The 20,092-nt window shown below is 42.2% G+C and overlaps 1 protein-coding gene across 1 annotated transcript; it reads right to left on the bottom strand.

Moving 5' to 3' along the window:
* Nucleotides 1-4,427: 4,427 nt before the first annotated feature.
* On the bottom strand, nucleotides 4,428-13,908 carry rgmd (RGM domain family, member D). The gene is made up of 4 exons (XM_041041192.1): nucleotides 13,855-13,908; nucleotides 11,913-12,061; nucleotides 8,089-8,600; nucleotides 4,428-6,118 (listed from the first exon to the last, which is right to left on the bottom strand). The coding sequence occupies exons 1-4, from the start codon at nucleotides 13,890-13,892 to the stop codon at nucleotides 5,420-5,422; spliced, it is 1,398 nt and encodes a 465-aa protein (XP_040897126.1). The 5' UTR covers nucleotides 13,893-13,908; the 3' UTR covers nucleotides 4,428-5,419.
* Between the last annotated feature and the right edge of the window lie 6,184 nt (nucleotides 13,909-20,092).

The following is a 20,092-nucleotide window of genomic DNA, read 5'->3' as shown; positions in this document are numbered from 1 at the left end:
ATTTATTTATTTATCCACTTTTATTTTTTTTTCTTTCTCTTTTAGGTTATGGTAAGATAAAGATATGTATCAAAAAGAAATGCTTATTGGGGCTTTTCTCTCTTTCTCTCCTTTTTTTCCAATTTTACAATAAAAATCCAAACTGGATGCTTTGTTTCTCACATCAATATTGAATGAAGTGCTGAACCACAATGCAAAGAGAGGGGGAGTTGTTGTGCAAGGAATCGCTCCCCTCCAGGACCTTGAGTGTTGCAGGATGCAGATGTTGCAACCTCTTTCGCCTCGCCCGCCTTGAAATCTGTTCCTGAAACCTCATCTGTGTTGAGTGATGAAACTGTGATGATGAGTGTCATGGCCGTGACATGAATATGCTACATTTCATATATTTGTGGCAACGGCATACAATCTGAGGCAGTTTCTGTTGCTCTTACAGCAGACAAGGGTTGACGTTTGAAATCATCTCAAAGTGCGGGATGCTTCAGTGGTGAAAATGTGCCCATTCCCTCCTCATATAACTCTGCTGTGTGTAGGATCCTTTAGATTATCTGTCATTGTGGATCCTGAAGGATTTACCAGTTAGCAGGTCACCTGATGCTGCTCTGCTGCAGGGAGATGACTCAACTATGTCAGGCCATGTTGTATAAGATGTGAACAGAAGGAAAAAAACACCTCAGATAAACATCAGACATTCTCAATTGTGAGGTATCACAGAGAAGCTGCAGGAGAAAGACAGGGGAACAAATAAGATCATCATTTTTGACAAGCAGTACGCATTAAATTGATATAAGGAAAGCATCGAGTATCAGGCAAGTTTACATAACTTTTGCATTGCTTTGATGCCCGAAGCTCAATCTGATGCAACGTCTGTTGACAGTTGACTTGCCTCTGCACATAACACCTTGTAATCTTCATCTTCATACATCAACACTCACCGTGGCAACAGAAGCAGTGCAGCTGAGACACCACATTCACATTTTGAAGAGCAGAGACAGATATGGAAAAAAAAAAAAAAGTAGAAGAATGGGAGGGACAAAAAAAAAAAGTAGAGCCACTGGCTCATGAAATAAATTGTCCCAATTACAATAAAGTGTGGCTCTTGGTCAGTGTGCACGGCAGGCAGTTCATCTTTATTACAATCAGTTAATGAAAATCAATCCCCCTCCTGATAAACTCTTATCTCCACGGCCTTTGCGCGCCCCTCGTGCGGGGAGATAATAAATTAGGGTAATATTGCCTTTGATGAGGGAGTGAATTGCAAATTATTGTAACTTTCCAAGATTTATGATGCAGATGCTTAATTTCCGAGCTGGGTTTTTCTGGGCGTCAGGGTGCCGGGGGGCCATTTGTTAAAAGTTTGGTGACACAGGCTCGTTAATAAAAATACACACTCAGACAACCAGGTGTTCTCAGCTGTTCTCTACTGTTACAGTAGCTGAGAAAACACTGCTGAAGTGGCAGGAACTCCTCGCTTGTAGGATTTGACGGGGTATTTTATCTATAACATAAATACATATGAAGAGGCAGACACTCAGGGGATGCAATGTGTTTACCAAAGTAGGGCTGCCAATCAAACCCCCCCCACCCCGAAAAAAAAAAGAAAAATCACACAAAACAGGAGCGTATGATTTGATATGTAGGTCAATACCCATTCTAGACTGAGCCAGTGGGTGAGATGTGTGTAGTTGCTCGCTGTCACTCTGATTATTGAGGAGACACAGAGAGATTGAGTTGGTCAGGTATGAGAGAGCCTGCGGTATGAGATAGCTGTATAATCGCTGCAGCTAGAGCTGTCTAAAAACCACACACACACACACACACACACACACACACTCCCGCAAAACTCCCTGAGAAATGAGTAACTTCTCGCTCTTTGTTCTGCTGCAGTGACCCATGTAACAGAGTGTAATGTATGTATACGCTGGATGTCTCCTACTCGGTGCAACAATCAGACTCTGAGTGCATCATTAAGCAAAACGCGTGAGCGAGAGAGGGCTGGGGGGTTGGGGGGGGGGGGGGGGGGGGGTCTCATGAGTCGTCAGGAACTGCGGGAATGACGCAAGGTGATCATTTTAAGGAGCCACTTGTGAAACTGGAGGCCAGCACAATCTCATAAGAGCAGCTGAATGAGTTTTTACAGCAATGGTTGACCAACATCTTATGCATCATTTAGCACCAGTAAATCCAACCAGAGTCTAAACTAGAATGCAACTCATTTAAGATGTTTTCTACATATGCTAGAACCACTATTCATCATCTACCTTATCTTTTATTAATGTTATCATGTAATATGTATCTGAGGCCTCCAGCCTCCTCTCTAACGTGAGGTGCGATTAAACCTTAAATATCAATATCACAGTAAATTTGAGCCCCGTAATGCCTTCTACGCTCGACTATCTTGTTATACGAAAGTCTTTCTTCATCAAGGCCACCTCATTTCAGTCGAAGGAACGTCTTGCGTTAAGACAGCCATCAATCTATCTATTATCAATCAAGGAGAGGACTCACACAACACTATCTATTTATCTTGCCAAGTGCTCTATTAATATCAAATTAATTTCCCCATTGAGAGTATCAATCACTCAAGCAGTTTTTTTCTCAACTCATTAGCTCGGTAATTGTCCTTGTTTACAGGGGAAAGTCAAGACAGGGTGGCTCAAAGAGGGTGGACAAGCAATCTATACAGGCTTGAGCTGTCTATAAAGTGCTGAAGATTTATTTATTTATTTATTTATTTTTACATATTCTTCATTTCTGATATATTCAAAAATAAAAGTTCTCAATGTCAGCGTATTTAGAAAAAAAAAAGGGGAGCTTCCACATTGGAAATGTTCTCAAGTTGTCAAGAAACTCATCACCCTTCAACAGACGGAGAGGGCGCTCTCACATGGGGTTGCTATAAGGCTGGTGCTGCCTGACAGTGCTGTCAGATGGCTGCATCTCAACAGATAACATGAATCGAGGCAAGGCCTGGAGCTTTTTAGCTTTGTTTAAAACCATAAAGCACATAGAGGAACACATCTCATCATTTGCAGCACAGAGCAATGAGTCGTGTTTAGATGAAAGGTGAGACCAGAGGTGGCAAAATTATTCAGGTCATTTACGTCAGCTATGAAAAAATACTGTTAATAGTAAAAGTACAGCAAAACGTACTTAAAGTATGAAAAGGAAAAGTACCTGGACGAATCTGAGGAGCTGTGAGATGATTAGAGCTGAAACAATCAGCAGATGAATCGATTAGCTGATCGACAGCAAAGTAATCTGTAACAAGTTCAGTTAATCAGTTAATCGTTAAAGTCATTTTTCAAGTCGGACAAAACAACACAATTAATGACATTACCTCAGGCGCTAGAAAATTACCACCAGTCACCTTCCTGCCCTGTCTCTGTCTCTCCCTACCCTAGAATTCGGCATGAAGTGTTGAACTGGATTCAGGCCGTCTGAAATGTGCTTCACATGTGAAAGGCTGAAAATGGCGCCATGTTTCATCAGCCGTGTCCCAAACTGCACAGCTCGCTGAGGTGCTGCCTGGTATTTGAAGAAATGGGACATGGAGAGATTAAGTATGACTGCGCATGTGACGAAACACGCTGTCACTCAGGTACTTTTAACCGAGTTCAAGATTAAAATTGAATTTACATCTGCTAATTATAGAGCATTAATTCTTAATATCTTCATAAGGAGTGTGCTGGAGCTTTCTTAATTGCATTTTTGATGTCCATAAAAGCTGATCACATCCCTCTCTCTCCCTCTCTCTCGCTCTCTCTCTAATCACAGCCTGCATTGTTCATATACAGTGCAAATATCAGCACCGTGTGTTGTTGTTGACTCTAACCTGGTGTTAACCACAGACTAAATCCTATTTGGAGCCAAGCAGCGCACTGGCAGACAAAAGCAGAGCCAGCAGCCAGCTCAGCACTCAGAGGTAACATTTACACAGGGGACTGAGAACATACTGTGGATCCCTACAGCTACACAGCCAGCTTTGTCAAAACTGTCTTTATACTTGGAGCTGTCAGGCCTTGTAGACCGAGGACCCCAACAGGACAGAAGTGGTGTTACAGGCACAGAGTCAGGAAATGCCACTACTGTGAAATGCTCAATCTCTCGGGGTCGTGGGTTTGAGCCCCACTCCGGACAGCACCGCCTCCCATGGGCCCACCACCCATGGGAGGTGCTGTAGGACTTTGGTGCATTGTGGACTGGACGGCAGTCGTCCCCGTGACCTGGGCCCAGACCCAGATAAGCAGCAGATGATGACATGACATGGCACTACTGTGAAACCCTGTTTTACTTGTTGAAATTTTGAATGTTTTGTTTGTCATTTTATGATTACCTGAGGTCATAACCCAAAAACAGTGAATACATTTTCCTATTAATGCAACAATAAGTTAACAGAATGAAAAAAAAAGAGGAAAAACAGTCCTCGGTCCAGAGTGTCCAACACTTTAATACAGAAAATTACAGATACAACACAACACATATTAGTTCACTTTTCTTACAATGTCTCAAAATAACCTACGAAACAAAACAAAAGTAAAACATATTACAGTTAAAACATCTATACACAGGCAAATGTACACAATATAAAACACATATATACACTCTTTTAATATATTATTATATAAAGATTTGTGGGGGTTTTTTTTAATCCTTTAAAACTGGAAGCCAAACAGCTTGAAGAGGAGTGTTTCACAGAAGAAGAGAACTGCTGAGAATATCACACTGACACATCATATATTATGGATAGGTAGTTTTTACATACAGTTGTTGGATCCTGTGTATTTAACATGCTGATTTCTGAAGTAACGTTTGAAATAGACAAAGAAACAACATTTAAATACACAAAACTTGATGTTAAAACCTGTAAGTGCTATTGATGTTACAGGATTATACAGGATCTAGAAGCCACATCGCTCTGCAAAAAAAATCAACAACAAAAACAGCTTATATACGGAGTTATATGCAACTCCATTCATGGTGGAGTGTTTGAAGGTTGTGCATTTTCTCAGTAAAAATGAAATATTTACAAAAAAAAAAACAAACTCATTGAGGCCAGCACACAATTCTGAGTTTTACCTTTAAAAAACACTGATGCAAACCAATTAACAGAGAGAATGTGAAAATGACCTCAAACCACGACGGCTGTATGTATTTATGTTTTTCTTCAAATGACGTGATCCATGTATTAATCCACAGAAAATGTGAAGTGAGAACAAATGTCACCTTTTATGAGTGTGAAATCCTTCAAATGACAAAGAAAAGAAAACAACATTCAAAAATTTGAAAAAAAAAAAAAAAAAAAAAAAAAAAAAGTCAATCTGTCCTCAAGCTGGTAATGCTTCCATGTTCTGTTTGCCTCCATGTTTCTCTTTTGTTAAAATCATTTATATTTATTTAATTTTGTTTTGTTTTTTTCTCTTTACAAAAGCAGCAGAATGAGGAGTAGGAGTGAGAGCAGTGGGCTGTTTGCTGCTGCTGCAGCCGACGTGTGTGACACCCCTTGGTTGTAAAGACGAGGAGTCCTCGGGGAGTTCTGCTTCAGTTTACTGGGCGGCAGAGCCTTTAAATCCTCCAGAGCGCCGTACGCTGCCATAGAGAATTCGGGGTCTCCTGTGGTCAGTAAGTCAAACACACAGGACTGAAAGTACACGTCCTCCACCTGCAGAGTCTCTCTACACTTGGCAGTGGCCCGCTCCACCGTGTAGACCTGGTGAGGAGGCCGCAGAGGACCCAGCTCTGTGTTGGTGCCCTGCAGGCGGGGCTGCTGGCTCTGGCGGCCCAGCATGTGCTCTTTGATGAGCTCGTTGCGCGGGCAGCCGTGCAGGCAGAGCTGCAGACCGCCATTGTCCTCTGAGAAGTCCAGGTTGTCCTCCGGCATGCGGATGGCAAAGGTCAGGTAGCTGCCAACGCGCCGGATGATGATGGAAGTGCCGATGTAACGGGCCTGAATCTTCACCTGCCGGCCCACGCCAGAACCGCCTCGCTCTACGATGGTCAGGCTGCCGCTCTCACCACCGCTGCGAGTCCCGTCTTGAAAAGCCAGCGGCAGATCCTCAGTGGTGGCCTGGTACACCTTCTGATCTGTACAGCCGTGGTAGGATTTGAAGATCACTGTGATCTGAAACGGGGAGAAACACAAGATAAGTATTAAATAACATATTTATATACTGTACAAGACAAAAGTTTATTTATAATTATATTATATGCTTATGTGTTTAAATGTTTATACATATATATCTATGTTTATGTTTATTATTCCATACATACATAAAGCCACTGATAAGAAGGGCACATCCAAACTTGAAGAAGATGCCTAAATAAATCCTGAGTAAGAGCAGTATCAATTAAAGCCACAAGGTGGCAGCAGGAAATCACAAATTTTAAATGTTCAGAGCCCTCAATGGCATTTTTTTTTTCCTATAGAGTGACAGTGACTTTCCTCTTTGATGCAATTTTATACCAATTAATCCATAATTATAGCAAAGTATTCAAAACAAATTGCTGCCAGGTCTGTAACCTGGTTCATCTAAGGAGACATCTCCTCAGATGAACCACGACCAAAACAGTCACTATCTTTTCTTACACTCACAACAAATCACTAACACTGAAAATAACAGCTATAACTCCACTAGCTGTCCTTGAATGCTGGATCAAACAGCACTGTTTCATAACTGCCTCAATCCTCCGTGTATCTTCCATCACCTCTACACTGCCGCTGCTGCTTTTTGCTCAGTGACTGACTGTGATTTGTATTCCAGCTGAGCCTTGAAAAATTGGGCCCTAATGTCTGTTTCTTTAAAATATCTTGACAAAGCACTGGCTGTGGTTACGTTTACACTTACGGGGATACTGTATTTGATGGATGATTTCCTGTCTTAAGCCTGGCGGTTGAAAACAACTCCGAAAGCATGATGGGTCCATGCGGGTGCTGGCACAGACATACTGTACACACACTACAGGTTTGCATTAAGCTGCAAATGCCTTTGAAAAAGTTTACTCTGAAATCCCTGTTGCATTATTACTATTTGCTGTTTTACATATCTTTTTTTCCCAAACAGGAGACTTAAAAATGGTAAGTTTAGGAAACGCCAGATTTATTATTTAAGCATAAAATTCACATAAAATAAGCTTATTAAACCCTTTTTTATATATGAATGAGACTTTCAGTACCAGATAAAGATACAGATATGATAATGGTTTCAACAACAACAAAAAAAAAACCTGAAGCACGAAAGGCGAGCCTATTTAATTAACAGAACTAAAAAAAAAAAAAACCTTGCTGCCGTCCAATTATTCCTTCATTTTTCCACATTATTCCATATTTACACAAAAAGTGCCGAGTTAATTATTTGACCAGAGGGGTGAAAAAAACATTCCAAATCGTGGCGGTGGAGGAAAATGTTTGAGTGAGCGTTAATCACTACCATATGACCACCCATGTGTTAAAGGTAGAGCACTCAAGCATGTCTGTGATTCAACACCACTGAAGGACTCCCCTCCTCTCTCTGTTCCCCTCACAGATCTGAAGGAGCTCCAACACAAGAGGAATGCTGGAGGCTCGAGAGGCACCGTGGAATGACGATTAACTTCACATGTTTGATACTATATGGCAATGCTTGAGCTCGCAACTTGAGCTAGCACCCAAAAACAACCTACTCAAATAGGCCATTAGATTCAAACTTAGTATAATGTGAGCATTCATTTCTAATATGGACATAGGTGGTTGTTGTGACAAAAGTAGTAGATTTCCACTTGGATAAAATTATATATTAAAAAACAATGACCAGCACTTTGTTCAAGTTGGACAGGATGCTCCTTCTCAACTAGTGGTTCCTTAGTGCGAGTGTGGGGCCTTACAATATAAATCTGTGGGGTGAAAATCAATTATATTTAATTTTTGCCAGGTTTTTCTTTAATCTCTGCTTTTTTTTATTGTGAAAATCTGAATAGATTCACTTAATTAGGCCTCTAAAATGTCTTCAAATGAAACTATGTAAGAAACGACTTTTTTGATGGAAGCATACAGAGTAATTTGAAGAAATATGCAGACTGTGACAGGGAACCCCCCTGCTCTGAAGCCATCCTTACCTTGCTGGTTGCCGTGGCGCTCGAGCCAAGGACAACGGGCACGTTGGTCACCTGCACCGACAGGAAGCGGTTATCGATCAGAGGCCACGCCCCTTCCACCTTACAGGTCTGAAACTCGCCTCGGAAAGTCCGTAGGTGCGGGTCTCCGAATAATCCACAGTGGGCATATTTCTTCTGCTGACCGGCTGAGCCCGACACTAGGACCCGATTCTCATAGTCGCACAGCTCTGACACAGCCGGCCGAGACGTGCTGGGGGCCTTGGCGGAGGATGTGGGCCCATCGCTGGAGCAATTATGCTGAGAGAATAACTCCTTAATGCGGAAGACAGCTGAGTGGTAAACCAAGTCACCCCTGCAGCTGCGCGCCTGCCACCGGGTGCACAAGGCGTAGGCCCGCAAGGCGATGCAGTAGTCCACATCCAGAGCCACATCCTCCTGAAGACCACTAGAGGGTGAGGTAGAAGCCACGTAATCCGTATTGCAGCGCTGGATTCGACACTGCTGGCAGTGAGCTGAAAAACAAGAAAACAATGAAAATGAGTCATTTTGTACTGCGAAACCCACGTTACAATTTATTAGAACATTTGCTATATGGGGGGTTTCTCTGGTCATTTTCCTCAGTAACCTCCCTCTCTGCAAAAATGATGCTGGCCAGATCTACTACTCAAAAACCAAACTGAGGTTTAGTCCTTATAAGAACCTAAGAATCCTCTGACATTTACACATACATTACCTCAGCTCAGTGCACAAGGAAGCGGAGTCAAAACTTTTCCACTATCAAGTTTAGCTCAATCAGGAGAGCCATTAAAACCCAAATGCGTGAGCTCACAAGGCCATGATCCCACACTGTGCTCCGGAGTCAGTCAAAACTTATTTCCCCCAACTAGCCCTCACAGAAATAGCATGTAGCCTCACCGTAGGAGGAAACCAACCTGTGTTAGTTTGCCTGAGGGTGTTGAATGTGGTTTGGCTGTTGCTGAGGTAATTGAAGTCCATTAAGCAACGCTACATGGCACGGCAGGGCTCGGTGTACGGGAGCAGCTAACCTCAAGAGGATCACAGGAGGAATATCAGAAAGAATCACGCTTGTTCAACAACTCAGGGCCCAAACTGGAAGCTGGACGGGGGCAAGGGCTGCAAACGCAGCATGTGATATTTGGGTGGTATCAGCATGAATTCAGGGCTTCGGGTTATGACTCACAAATGGGATATTTATTACCGAGCAAAACAAAAAACTTACAACTACTTCTGTGGGAAATAAGAGTGTGGATATTCATCAAGTTCATTTCAGTAGTGTGTTACGTCTCGTGTGCTGAGTGGGACGGATTTCAATTTTCCATTTTCAACAGACAGCAGATCAACATCAGCCAGCATCCACAACACATACATCACCTCTACTGCAAGACTGGGATCAGTTGCAACAGACTGTTCTTCTATTGCAACAGAGGATCCTTCTGTTTACACCAAAGCTCTGTCAAATCTCCCAACAGCGCGGACAAAGACGACAAGATAAGCACGGAGATTTCACACCAAGTGCACATAAATATTTTTGAATCATTTCTTCTCTTTCACAAACATCTGATGCGTGAGGGGGCATGACAGATGATTAATGCATCTCACAGTCGCTGCACTTCACAACACCAGCCCTGATAAAAACTGAGATGGAGTGTGAGAGGTCAAGTTAGAGGCATTCTGCATCCCTCCACTGAATTCCAACAGGGCTCCCCCCGCCTCGCTGCGAGGTCACCCAAGTCCGCTGTGATTGACACTTTCTGACAATCACTGCCTGTGCTGCCATCAACAACCACGCATCTCCCTAAAGAGCCTTTTTGCTCCGCCACTTAGTCGGCAACCAACAAGTGTGAGGACAATATGAGAAACAGGAGAACAGAAAAGGGAAAACAAACTGACTCACACAAACAGCGATGGTATATTACAGATTAGTAAATTACAGTTGGATAGACAGAGAAGGAGATAAAGACACTGTTTGTTTGTTTGTTTTAATATATAACGTTTTTGGGCCTGGTCTTTAGACTGCAGCTTAACTAGTGTTAAAAAGTATTTTTACCAACACAGCCACTATGAGTGAATCACTTGACTCTGAGCCAGCTCAACATCAGACCAAAACAAGGCTGTAAACACTAATATATTGTTATTAAATCAAAAACAAATATAGTGGCTTTAGTTAAATCAGAAGAGATAATAGTGATTACACTTTGACACTATGTAAATCAAACACTCAAACATTAAGAAAGTCAGCAATGTTTTGGACACGGATCGATTTTAATGAACTATTATGTGCATACAATATAGTGTTTTTACTATAGCCAATCTCTAAATGCCTTCCAAGAACTACTTTTACATATTTCAACCATGAGACAAAAAAAAAGTTTGAGATGAAAATCAAGTTACAACAAGCTATTATAAAGTACCAAAACAATAAAGACGAACCTGGGGGGCCTCCCAGTGTCTAATGAAGTGTTGCAAGACACAGCTCCAACAGAACTGTTTATCACATAAAGTTGTCAGGACTGAGTTCATATATCAAAGCATGGTTTGCAGTTTTCCAATTTTCATGACTAAATAAATAACATCAAAGTTAAATAATATTATATTCTGCCACGTGGAGATCTTTAACACAACTTTTTCGTCATGTGAGTTTGAACATATTAGTAAACATACTAACATTATGCATAGCCATATGCAAGTATTACTCCTACGTACAGTTATACGTGTGTTATTAATGCCCATAAGTGAAGGCAGTTGACTTTTGCATGGCAGCAAAATAAAAGCATATAAACCGTACGGTTGTGATCATACTGATTCCCTAACAGGGAAAACACAAGTCTAACTTTTTTTTTTTTTTTTTTTAAATCTCTTCTCCAAACCATAAGAAATAAATCAAATCCAAACAAAACATGGCCCTCCGGGTGTAGTTGGTGAGCTGGTCTCTGAGCTCAGTCTCGGACAGAGGAGCGACCAACACGTTCAGAGGCCAAAAAGTTGGACCCCCATGCATGGTAGCTAACAAAGTTAATAAATGAAGCATGAACGGGGGGAAATACCGTGGTCCAACTAGGTTCGACAACAACCGTTTCAAACCATCCAAAGTGGATTTAAAACTCGTGAAATGAACTCAAAATGTGACCGCTCGGTTTCCTGTTACCAGTATTTTCTGGTTTAAAGAGAAAAAAAAGAAAAGAAAAGAACACGCTCCGTGGTTTTCTTTGGGTCTGGCTGCGGGTGCCGAACACCAGTTGCTAGCGAAGCTATGCTAACGCAGAGCTAAGCCGTAACTTCGCACAACTTAGCAAAAAAAAACTTAGCGGCAGCGACTACGTGTGTTCGGCTAAAGCTTGTTAACTGTTGAGCGGTTGGTGACAACTTGTTCGGTGTCGTTGTTTAGAGTGGGAAATGTGGTAAAGTGGTCAATATAAGATATGGATAGGTGAGTTAACTCGTGCTGCTCGGCTAGCAGCGACACAACCGTTGCAGTGCAGCGCAGGCTGGAGGCTGGGATAGTCCGCAGCTACGGGTGCATTACTTTGTCCCCGCTGCGGATGGGATACTTTCAAACAACAACAACAACAGCGACTTTATTTCTCTCTCTTTAAACACCAAACGCCCCCAAACCGCAGTGGTTACATGTGAGAAAAGTTCAGAATCGTTAAAGAGTTTGAGTTTAGCCACACAGCGCCAGGGAAAAGTTAACTTTTTTTTCCCCCCACCACCTCCATTCCGGGAGAGTGCGGGACACAGCTTTGCATGCAGGACAGGGGTGTAGGAGCACGGATCGGAGGGGGTGAAAAAAAAGCAGGACTTACCTGGTCGAAACAGCAGCGAAAGTAAAACCATCGTCAACGTTACACAGTCCCAAAGCTGCCGCTTAGCCGTGATTTGAGGTCCGCTTCTCCCCATACCAATCCATTCAGTTAGAATGGAGTTCCTCGACTGCTTCTCATCGACGCTGTGGCTGCGGGAAATCAGACAAAAATTCGTCTTCTTTCCCAAGCGCTGTCATTCAAAAGGGGCCCCTGTCTTCAGGGCGGCTCTACGAGGGAGGGGTCTAAAGTGTAGACGGGGCCCAGAGGTGATTGCTGGCCAATGAAAGACTAATTATTCACTAACCACTTGATATTTACATGTAGTGGCAATTACTGCGGCAGAGGACAGTGGAAGAGTTCCTTCAATAACAGTGGGGGCGGTGAGAAATTATAATTGCCCTGATTATGATTGAGGAATTACAGTTTTTTTTTTTTTTTTTTTGCGGTTGCAATAGTTACACAACTGGCTATTAAATGTACATATACAATATATAACCTGTCTATGCTGAGTTTAAAATGCATGGGGCAATTCACCATATTCAGAAGTGGCAAGTAATAAAAGTTTTCTCATGCAGAAGTGAAACAGACCAGTAGAAATGTTAACTCTTTGCACTACAAAGCACTCAGGGACATCTGTCTCACCCCCCCTCCTCCTGAGGACAAATGTTTGTGTATTTTCAGCATTAAGCAGGATTTTCTCACCTGTTGTTTTCTCACTCCAGACTTAGTGCTAAAATAATGGGGTTTGATTGACAATTGTGTGTGCAAACTTTGAGATTGTATCTTGCCTAGTTTATCTAGTGAAACCTCTAATTTGAAGGTAGAACTGGCATTTTCAACAGAGAAGGCAACCTCTTATATGGGGTCCTTTCCACTGCATTAATATAGTGTAAGTGTAAAAAGAGTTTGGGGTCAGTAAATTCCTCCTGTGAAATTTTTTTGTTTTGTTTTCTGTTTACAAAGAGGTGTTTTACAAAACCTGGCTGTTGTCTGTTTTTGTGACTTACAAAACTCAGGAAAAAAAAAATACTCTGACTCGATTATTTTCTCTCAGAAAATCTCTGTGTGCTATTCATTTTTCCATTACATTTTCAGCTAGCAACTTGTGTGTTACTCTTTTCCTTTTGTGGCCAACTTTCCATCTCTCTCACTCCTTCAGCGACACTCCGTCTTTCATTTGCACAGCTGCTGTGAGGCCGGACCATCTGCAAGGCACATAGACTCACTAGTTTTCAGCCTTTAGTCTGAAACACACTGTGCGGTTTTTATGCCATGCAAATAAAGAATTTTGATGCACCAGCCAATTACTGAATAAAATCTTGGTATTAAGAAAATCAACAGTTAAAGTTTGTGCAGTTTCTACAATTAGATTAAAAGTTAAGGCTTTGTTTTGGTGCAGCTGGGACATTTGGGCTGTAGCTGTGGGTCTCCCTCTGTGCCTTCCCCCTGACTTTATGAGAGAGAAGTGAACCCAGACAGTTATTGGATCACTGGTTTTTCTATACACATGCAGGCTCCTCCGGCCACACAATTGTGTGATTCAGGTGGCCTGTCAGTCTTGTGAAAGGTCTTCACAGGCCCATGTTGATGTGGGGCTGATATATATAGTGGAGGGGGAAACGAAGACAGCTCAACCCAAGTGGAACGTTTGGATTGTTCTGAGCTGCCAGAAGGGCCTCTGTCACACTGGATCCAGTGTGCCAAGTTTATCTCCCCAGAGGGCTCTACCTTACTGTGTTTGTTCAGCTAATTTTGGAGGCTTGGTTGGTTGATCTGCTTTATGGCTGTGCTTTATGGTCACATTTAAATCCCCTCAAACAGGTTACACTTCGTATTTGCCATGGCTGTTTGGAGGCAGGGCAGTGACGCGGTGCAGGAGGGAGTTCTGCTGATCGTGTGGATATACTGCGTCCCAGCAAATTAAAATGGCTGCATGTCTCACCTGTCTCTGTGTTTGCCTTCGGAAGCGACTGATGACATTTCCTGAGGGAAGAAAACACATTTAATTCAACTTATAACTGCTGAAGATCAGAAAATGCTCAGTTTGAGTAAAAGGTGATAGAAATAATACGTTTGCTTGCCTAATGTGTGTTACACAACAAAATCAAAGCCTTAGTTTCACTCAACAAGCTGCTGTCTACCAAATGAACCGCGGTTCCACACCACGGCACTGATGGCCACTGAAGCAAACAGTTAATTGATCCAGGTGGATGGTGAGGATGAATTCAGCACATGAAAGAAACCCTGAGACCGCCTGTCAGGCTTGATGGGTGGAGAAAGACCTCTTTCTTCCCACGTATTTTCCTTATAAGCGTATTGCATTGCATGACCCAGCAAATATGTATACACTACCAACTCTGAAACAAGCTGGAGAGAGTGAGGCTGTGGGTGGACTACAAGAGTGTGTATCAGGTAAAAAAAAACAAAAAAAAAACAAGGCCAGCGTATTTCTCCTGCTGACAGTAGGTCACTTGTTCTGGTAGAATTGAAAAAAATAAAAGGGCCACTTTCTATCAGCTTCAGCAAAAAGAGGAAAGGGTTTTGAGGTTTTCTTTATAATAAATATTAAAAATATCTGACAGAAACACAAAGAAGACCTGAGGACCTAAAAGCAGTGCTTGATCATTGAAACTTCAGACTTGGCGATAGAAAATGCAGAGAGTGAGGCAAGAGAGAGTGAGAAAGAAAGAATGGGAGAAAGGGGGGAAGGGAGGAGGAAGGGGGAGAAGGAGAGGGAGTGAGGGATTGGGTTTCCTCTGACTGTGTGTCTGGGCAGCTCCACATGTTCCTCATTAAGGTCCTCACACTGTGGGACCAGCTCCACACCGGGATGCTTGTTTTTGTTATTAGGCCTAACGTGCTGTGGTCTGGTGGAAGCCCGAAAACAGGGCCGGTTCGGGACCATCTCCTCAGCTCGCTTTCCTCAAACCAAGGAAAAAAATAACTCCTCTGACCTCACATATCTGCTTCGCCACACGGTAATAATGCAGTTTATTTTGACAACCTGTAGGTAATGCATTTATACGCAGATGAAGCTGGCAAATTTGGCAGATTTGTTCTCAAATCTGATGTGCGTAAATTATGCACAAGTACTTCACTTTGCTAACCTGTAAGTACAATGCACAACCTTCAACCATCTATGTTTACCAGTGACTGTAAGCCTTAAATAATTTAGTTTTTCTAAAAATACAATGTTCACAAAAAAAAGTACAGTTGCAGGAAACTGTTGATGTTTCATGCTTCAGATTTTTTGTTTAATTTCATGCCCATCTAGATTTGTCAACTGAGACATGTATCATGTTTCTTCTAGAGGCTGATAACATCAGAGATTGGAATCAGGAGTAGCACGCGCCCTCTGTGGCCTCTGCTAGCACCACACAGTTGCAATATAAGAGACACACTTATTGAATTTTAAACAGGAACCAGAGCAAATTGACTGTTTTTTTTTTCTTAGGGCCCCTGTCTGAAATGAAGTGGCCTATAGCACAGCTGAGACTGAGAGAGAAATAGAGAGAGATGCAGAAAGCGAGTGTGTCTGGTTCAGGCCTCTCGCTGTTAGAGGGGGATCTGTTATCTCAGCAGAGATAAGGGAAACTGTGGTGTGAGTATATACGGGCAGCGCTGATAGCATCTCTACTCAAGGATCCCACTTACGGCACCCTGATTGATAGCTGACAGCACACACAGTGGGTGGGGAGGGGGGGGGTTGAAGTGTTTTTGTAGGTACCCCTCAGTAGTTATCCATGGAGGCATCTGTTTGCTGTGTCCCTTTGGATCTTTGTCTCTGAGTAAACACAAATTATCACACATGCATGTCATCTGTGTAGAGAGTATACTAGTCAGGGCCCTGCACTACCTGAAATCTTACTTTATGAGAGTTAAAACAAACTAGAGAGATTTTTAATCACTTATTTGAAACATAATGTTAATTCCATCAATCGAACATGTTCTCATTTTTCTGTTTGTTACTTTGGTCCTCACCACACTGAAACAAACCCCTCTCTTCTTCCTCCCTCCTTTTTCACAGAACAAATGTTGACACAGCGTCAAGCCCCGCGCTCATGAATAGACAGTCAACTGACAGGTAACCCTAGCTGTGGGGTCACAGGGTCATCCCAGCCTGATGAGGGATGATGGGTAAAATAAATGGAGAGCAGCACACAGAGGGACCTCTGATGTCCTCGGCCTAAAGGGAGAGAGTTCAGGGCTATTTGACCTTTGACCTAAGCCCTGCCTATGTATTTGTGTGTGTGTGTTCTGAGGGTTAAACCTCTCCCCAGCCTTGAATTCTCTAATATTTTTCTGCTTTTATTTCGCCGACCAAGTTATTTTAAACCAATAAATCAAGTAGGAAAAGTAGTTCAGTGCACTGCTTCACTGAGCAGCCTGTGAAGCTGATTCCAGTGCATAACTTTGTTTGAACATGCCTCTTCTTTCTCTTTTCATGACAACCCCCCTCACCTTATGGGAACAGGCAGCAAATTGCTCTGTAATGATCTAGGACAACTCTTTTTGGTCCCAGAAATTGACACACTGATGTGCCTTTACATCTGCCAGGCTCGAGAATTAATACTCAGTAATTTTCTTTCACACCTATACACTTTCACTTTGTGTATAGTTCAATTCAATTCAATTCAATTCAATTTTATTTATATAGCGCCTTCCACAATCAAAATTGTCTCAAAGCGCTTTATAGGTGTGAAAGAATGTTTGTGCAATTCAGGAAATACACTTTCTTCTACTGTTATTGTACTTTAAGTGTTTATTTTATTTACCAATCAGGAACAGTCTTGTCAAAGCTCCTTGAAAGACCTCTAGCTAATGTTAAATGTATATTTTTAAAATCTGTGTTTTATAGTTTTTGATTCTTTGCTGCAAAAAAATCTTTGGATGCTTTTCTTTTTGTTTCTAAATAATTATTCCTTCCTATCTTTCACCTCTGTGCGGTACACGTCATAGACAAATAAATATCAAGCAATTGCTTAACCCAATTCTTTCATTTGTAGATTTAAATGGATTTGAAGCAATTTTTTATTTTAAACTCTCACGTTAGGAGTCATAAAGATAATGACCCCTAACAGAGGACAAATCTTCTCAAATCTATAAGCCTAATACCGAGCATTAAAAAAAAAAAAAACTAGTTTAAGTTTTTTTTCTCCACCCACACTGTTCCCCCTCACGCCTGACAGCTTTAGGTTTAAGCTGCAGGTGTGTTTGTGATAAAGCATGTCCTTCAGTTAGTCTGCAACAGTTGGTATTGTTTCTACCCTGGCCCACCCAGACAACTGCCCTGAACCAGGAATAGATGGACAGACAATAACTCATGAGAGTATAAATTTAGCCATTCTAATCTACCAAATTTTTAGCCAAGAAAGCATTCAGAGAATGTTCCCTCCTGCTTGAGTTGGTTTAAGGCAGTGAAACGTGGAGGAATATGGCAAGGCTGAACACTTCTACCAGTCCAGTTTGAGTGACTCACTGTTATATACTCTGAGCACAAATCTGTGAGGTGGGGAAACGTCTGTATGAAGTGTTGGGAAATTGATATGGCTGTTTTTCCCCTCCTTTTCTTTTCTGCAGATGTTTCTCACATTAACATTAAGTCTATAGAAGAGACTGATCTTATATGGTTGTATGGGATCCTGCACATCACACCATGCAGAAGACACATGTAAAACATCCCAATGTTAAAAAAAATCAGCTGCCACATATGTGCTTATGAGTTGTTACTGACTCTCTGTTATTCTTTGATCGATATTAGTTTTACTACTGTATTAGTGGATTTTGTATTAGACAAAAATTATGATTACATACACAATAAAAATAACACTGGAAGGCAGTCTTCAACATTTTTTCCTCTTAACATTATTTCATCAGTGTGAAATCTTGATTAGCATCTTCAGGCACTTATGAATCTGAGGACGTTATGAGTCATGCCGGAGAGGAGAAGAAAAGAAACTTACCTTGGATCAGTATGTTTGCGGTATATGCTGAATTGTTAATTGGAGCACTGCTCTAAACAGGAGTTTGAATAAGCACAAGCCGTTAACCCTCGTTCCCCCAACAACTTCAGCTGGCCGACTAAGAACTTGGGCAGCTACAGGGACAGATAGCCATTGGAATCAAGGCACATGACAACAGCTGTCTGTTTCAAGAATCGGCACTTTGATTAGAGCAGGATGGTAGTGAGCGATGTGGCCTAATTCCTACATATCTGGGTAGGGCACTTCTGAGAAGAGAAAAAAAGTAAAAGCATTCAATGGAAAAAAGACTGAAGAACAATGACATGCGTGCACAGTCAGAAACATGCACACCCACACTTATACTACACTTATACTACTTATATTCATAGATATTCATAGGCTTGAAACCATGTGTCACACTTGGAAAGCTTCCCATATTCTCTAAAAGTCCATCAAACACACAGACAGAAGGATATGAGTGCAGCCGACCATTGGCCCCAGTGTAAGCTGAGCAAGTGTGCAACATGAATGAGGCGTCTGTCTGTTATTGCGGTAGATCTTCATCCTCTGCTGCCCCAGCCCCACCCCTACAGTATCTCTTCTTTTACTGCAATTCTTTATTTATTTTTTGGCTTTTTTTTTTTTTTTTTTTTTTTTTTTTCTGTAGTTCAAACACCGAGCACTCTGCTGTTTATGCTTGGTAACAATCACCAAAACATTATGGAGCCACAGTCTTACCTCCATGCTGCTCTTTCATGTGGTGTCACTGTTAAAGCATGATATGAGCAGAATTCACAAGCAAGAGGGATCATGCCCCATAATGTGTGTTTGGTTATCATTTGGCTGCTGCAAACAGGCCGAAGAGATGTGAATGTGATTAACCTTGCCAGACTGACTCAGCGCGCTCGCTCCGGGATATAAGCATGCGTTCCTAGTGATTTATAGACGTGGAGTAGTCAGCCACAAGGCCTCGGGCTGCGGGAGAGAGAGGGAGAGAGCAAAACAACAGTACTTAATTCAGGTCTGACAAATATTCTGCAGGAAATCCATACAGACTGCTCCATCAAATCTTTCAGACCCCCCCGGTTCTTCCACAGTTGTAAATTGCAACTTGTAAACTCACAAATTCCACATTAACAAAGCTGAAAGAAGAAAAAAACATTGTCTGCTTCAGTTTACTTCATGCAGTAATACACCATACTGTTTCTGTCTTGCCCAGACAGCATAGAAAATGCATCTTTGCAAGCTCCCTGGGAAATGCGTCTCGGAACAGATGTGAATTTCCAATAAAAGTGATTCTTAATCCTGCATGCATTTTTCAAAGTTGTGAAATTGCAAAATAACCTCATAGGCTGCACATGATTCATCCAGCATTGTTCTTTCCTGCCTCCCAGAGTTAGTTCTGTCCAATCTTTTTAGGCAAGCAGCTGTTCACGCTGACAGCTGCATTGGCCATTCACTGCAGCCGAGAGGCAATTAAAAAATCAAGCCAATGTTGTGTTTCAGTTGATCCATTGCTATTTCTACATATAATCCCCCTCTCTCATGCCTCCACTCTCTTTCACGTACACACACGCACACACACACCAGCTCGATCTCAGACACGCACACACAAATGCTCATGAACAGTCCCATCACGAGTGTCAGAGACCAATGATGGTGCGATGGTATGGAGATTCGCTTTTTTCTAAAGACAAAAGCCCCAAATTGCAGTGACACGGCATCGTTGGATTTGAGGCATTATTGAGGCCAGAGCAGAGAGGAGCCATGTAATCTCCAAGACTTACTGGTCCACAGATTTTTTCCATATCTTCTTCAGTGGAGGTATGTGGCCACACAAAGTCTGACTGGCGTCACAGTGGCATTCGGCTGAGGGTTAAATCTAGCCGAGGCCGTGCCTTGTGCCACAAGCGCTGATGCATTCTTATGTCTCCATGCACACGTAAACACACACTCATACATGAACTTGCATGCCCACTTGTGTCTCTCTCTTCCAAATGCACACACACACACACTCGCACACTGACCATGCCTCCAGTTGTTCCGTCCTCTCACGGCACACAGCAGGTGTGAGGCGGGGTGTGATAGAGCCGGGCTGGGTGGGGGTGTTGCTGGGTGATCTGCAGTCTTAAGAACAGCTTTTCTATTGTTTCAAATGTGTGTGCTCTTTTGGAATTGATTTGGAAAATTTAATAGGATTATGCCATTGGCCATGCA

This window comes from Toxotes jaculatrix, chromosome 6, assembly GCF_017976425.1.
Source record: "Toxotes jaculatrix isolate fToxJac2 chromosome 6, fToxJac2.pri, whole genome shotgun sequence".
Classification (NCBI taxonomy): domain Eukaryota; kingdom Metazoa; phylum Chordata; class Actinopteri; family Toxotidae; genus Toxotes; species Toxotes jaculatrix.
This window is presented reverse-complemented; position numbering and strand designations above follow the sequence as displayed.

Excerpts from the sequence above, each read along its gene's own strand:
- rgmd (XM_041041192.1), bottom strand. The coding sequence starts at position 13,892 with ATGTCATCAGTCGCTTCCGAAGGCAAACACAGAGACAG. Across the intron at positions 12,062-13,854 it reads GAAGGCAAACACAGAGACAG|CCACAGCGTCGATGAGAAGC; the intron begins GTGAGACATGCA and ends GATTTCCCGCAG. Across the intron at positions 8,601-11,912 it reads TTCGCTGCTGTTTCGACCAG|CTCACTGCCAGCAGTGTCGA; the intron begins GTAAGTCCTGCT and ends CTTGTTTTTCAG.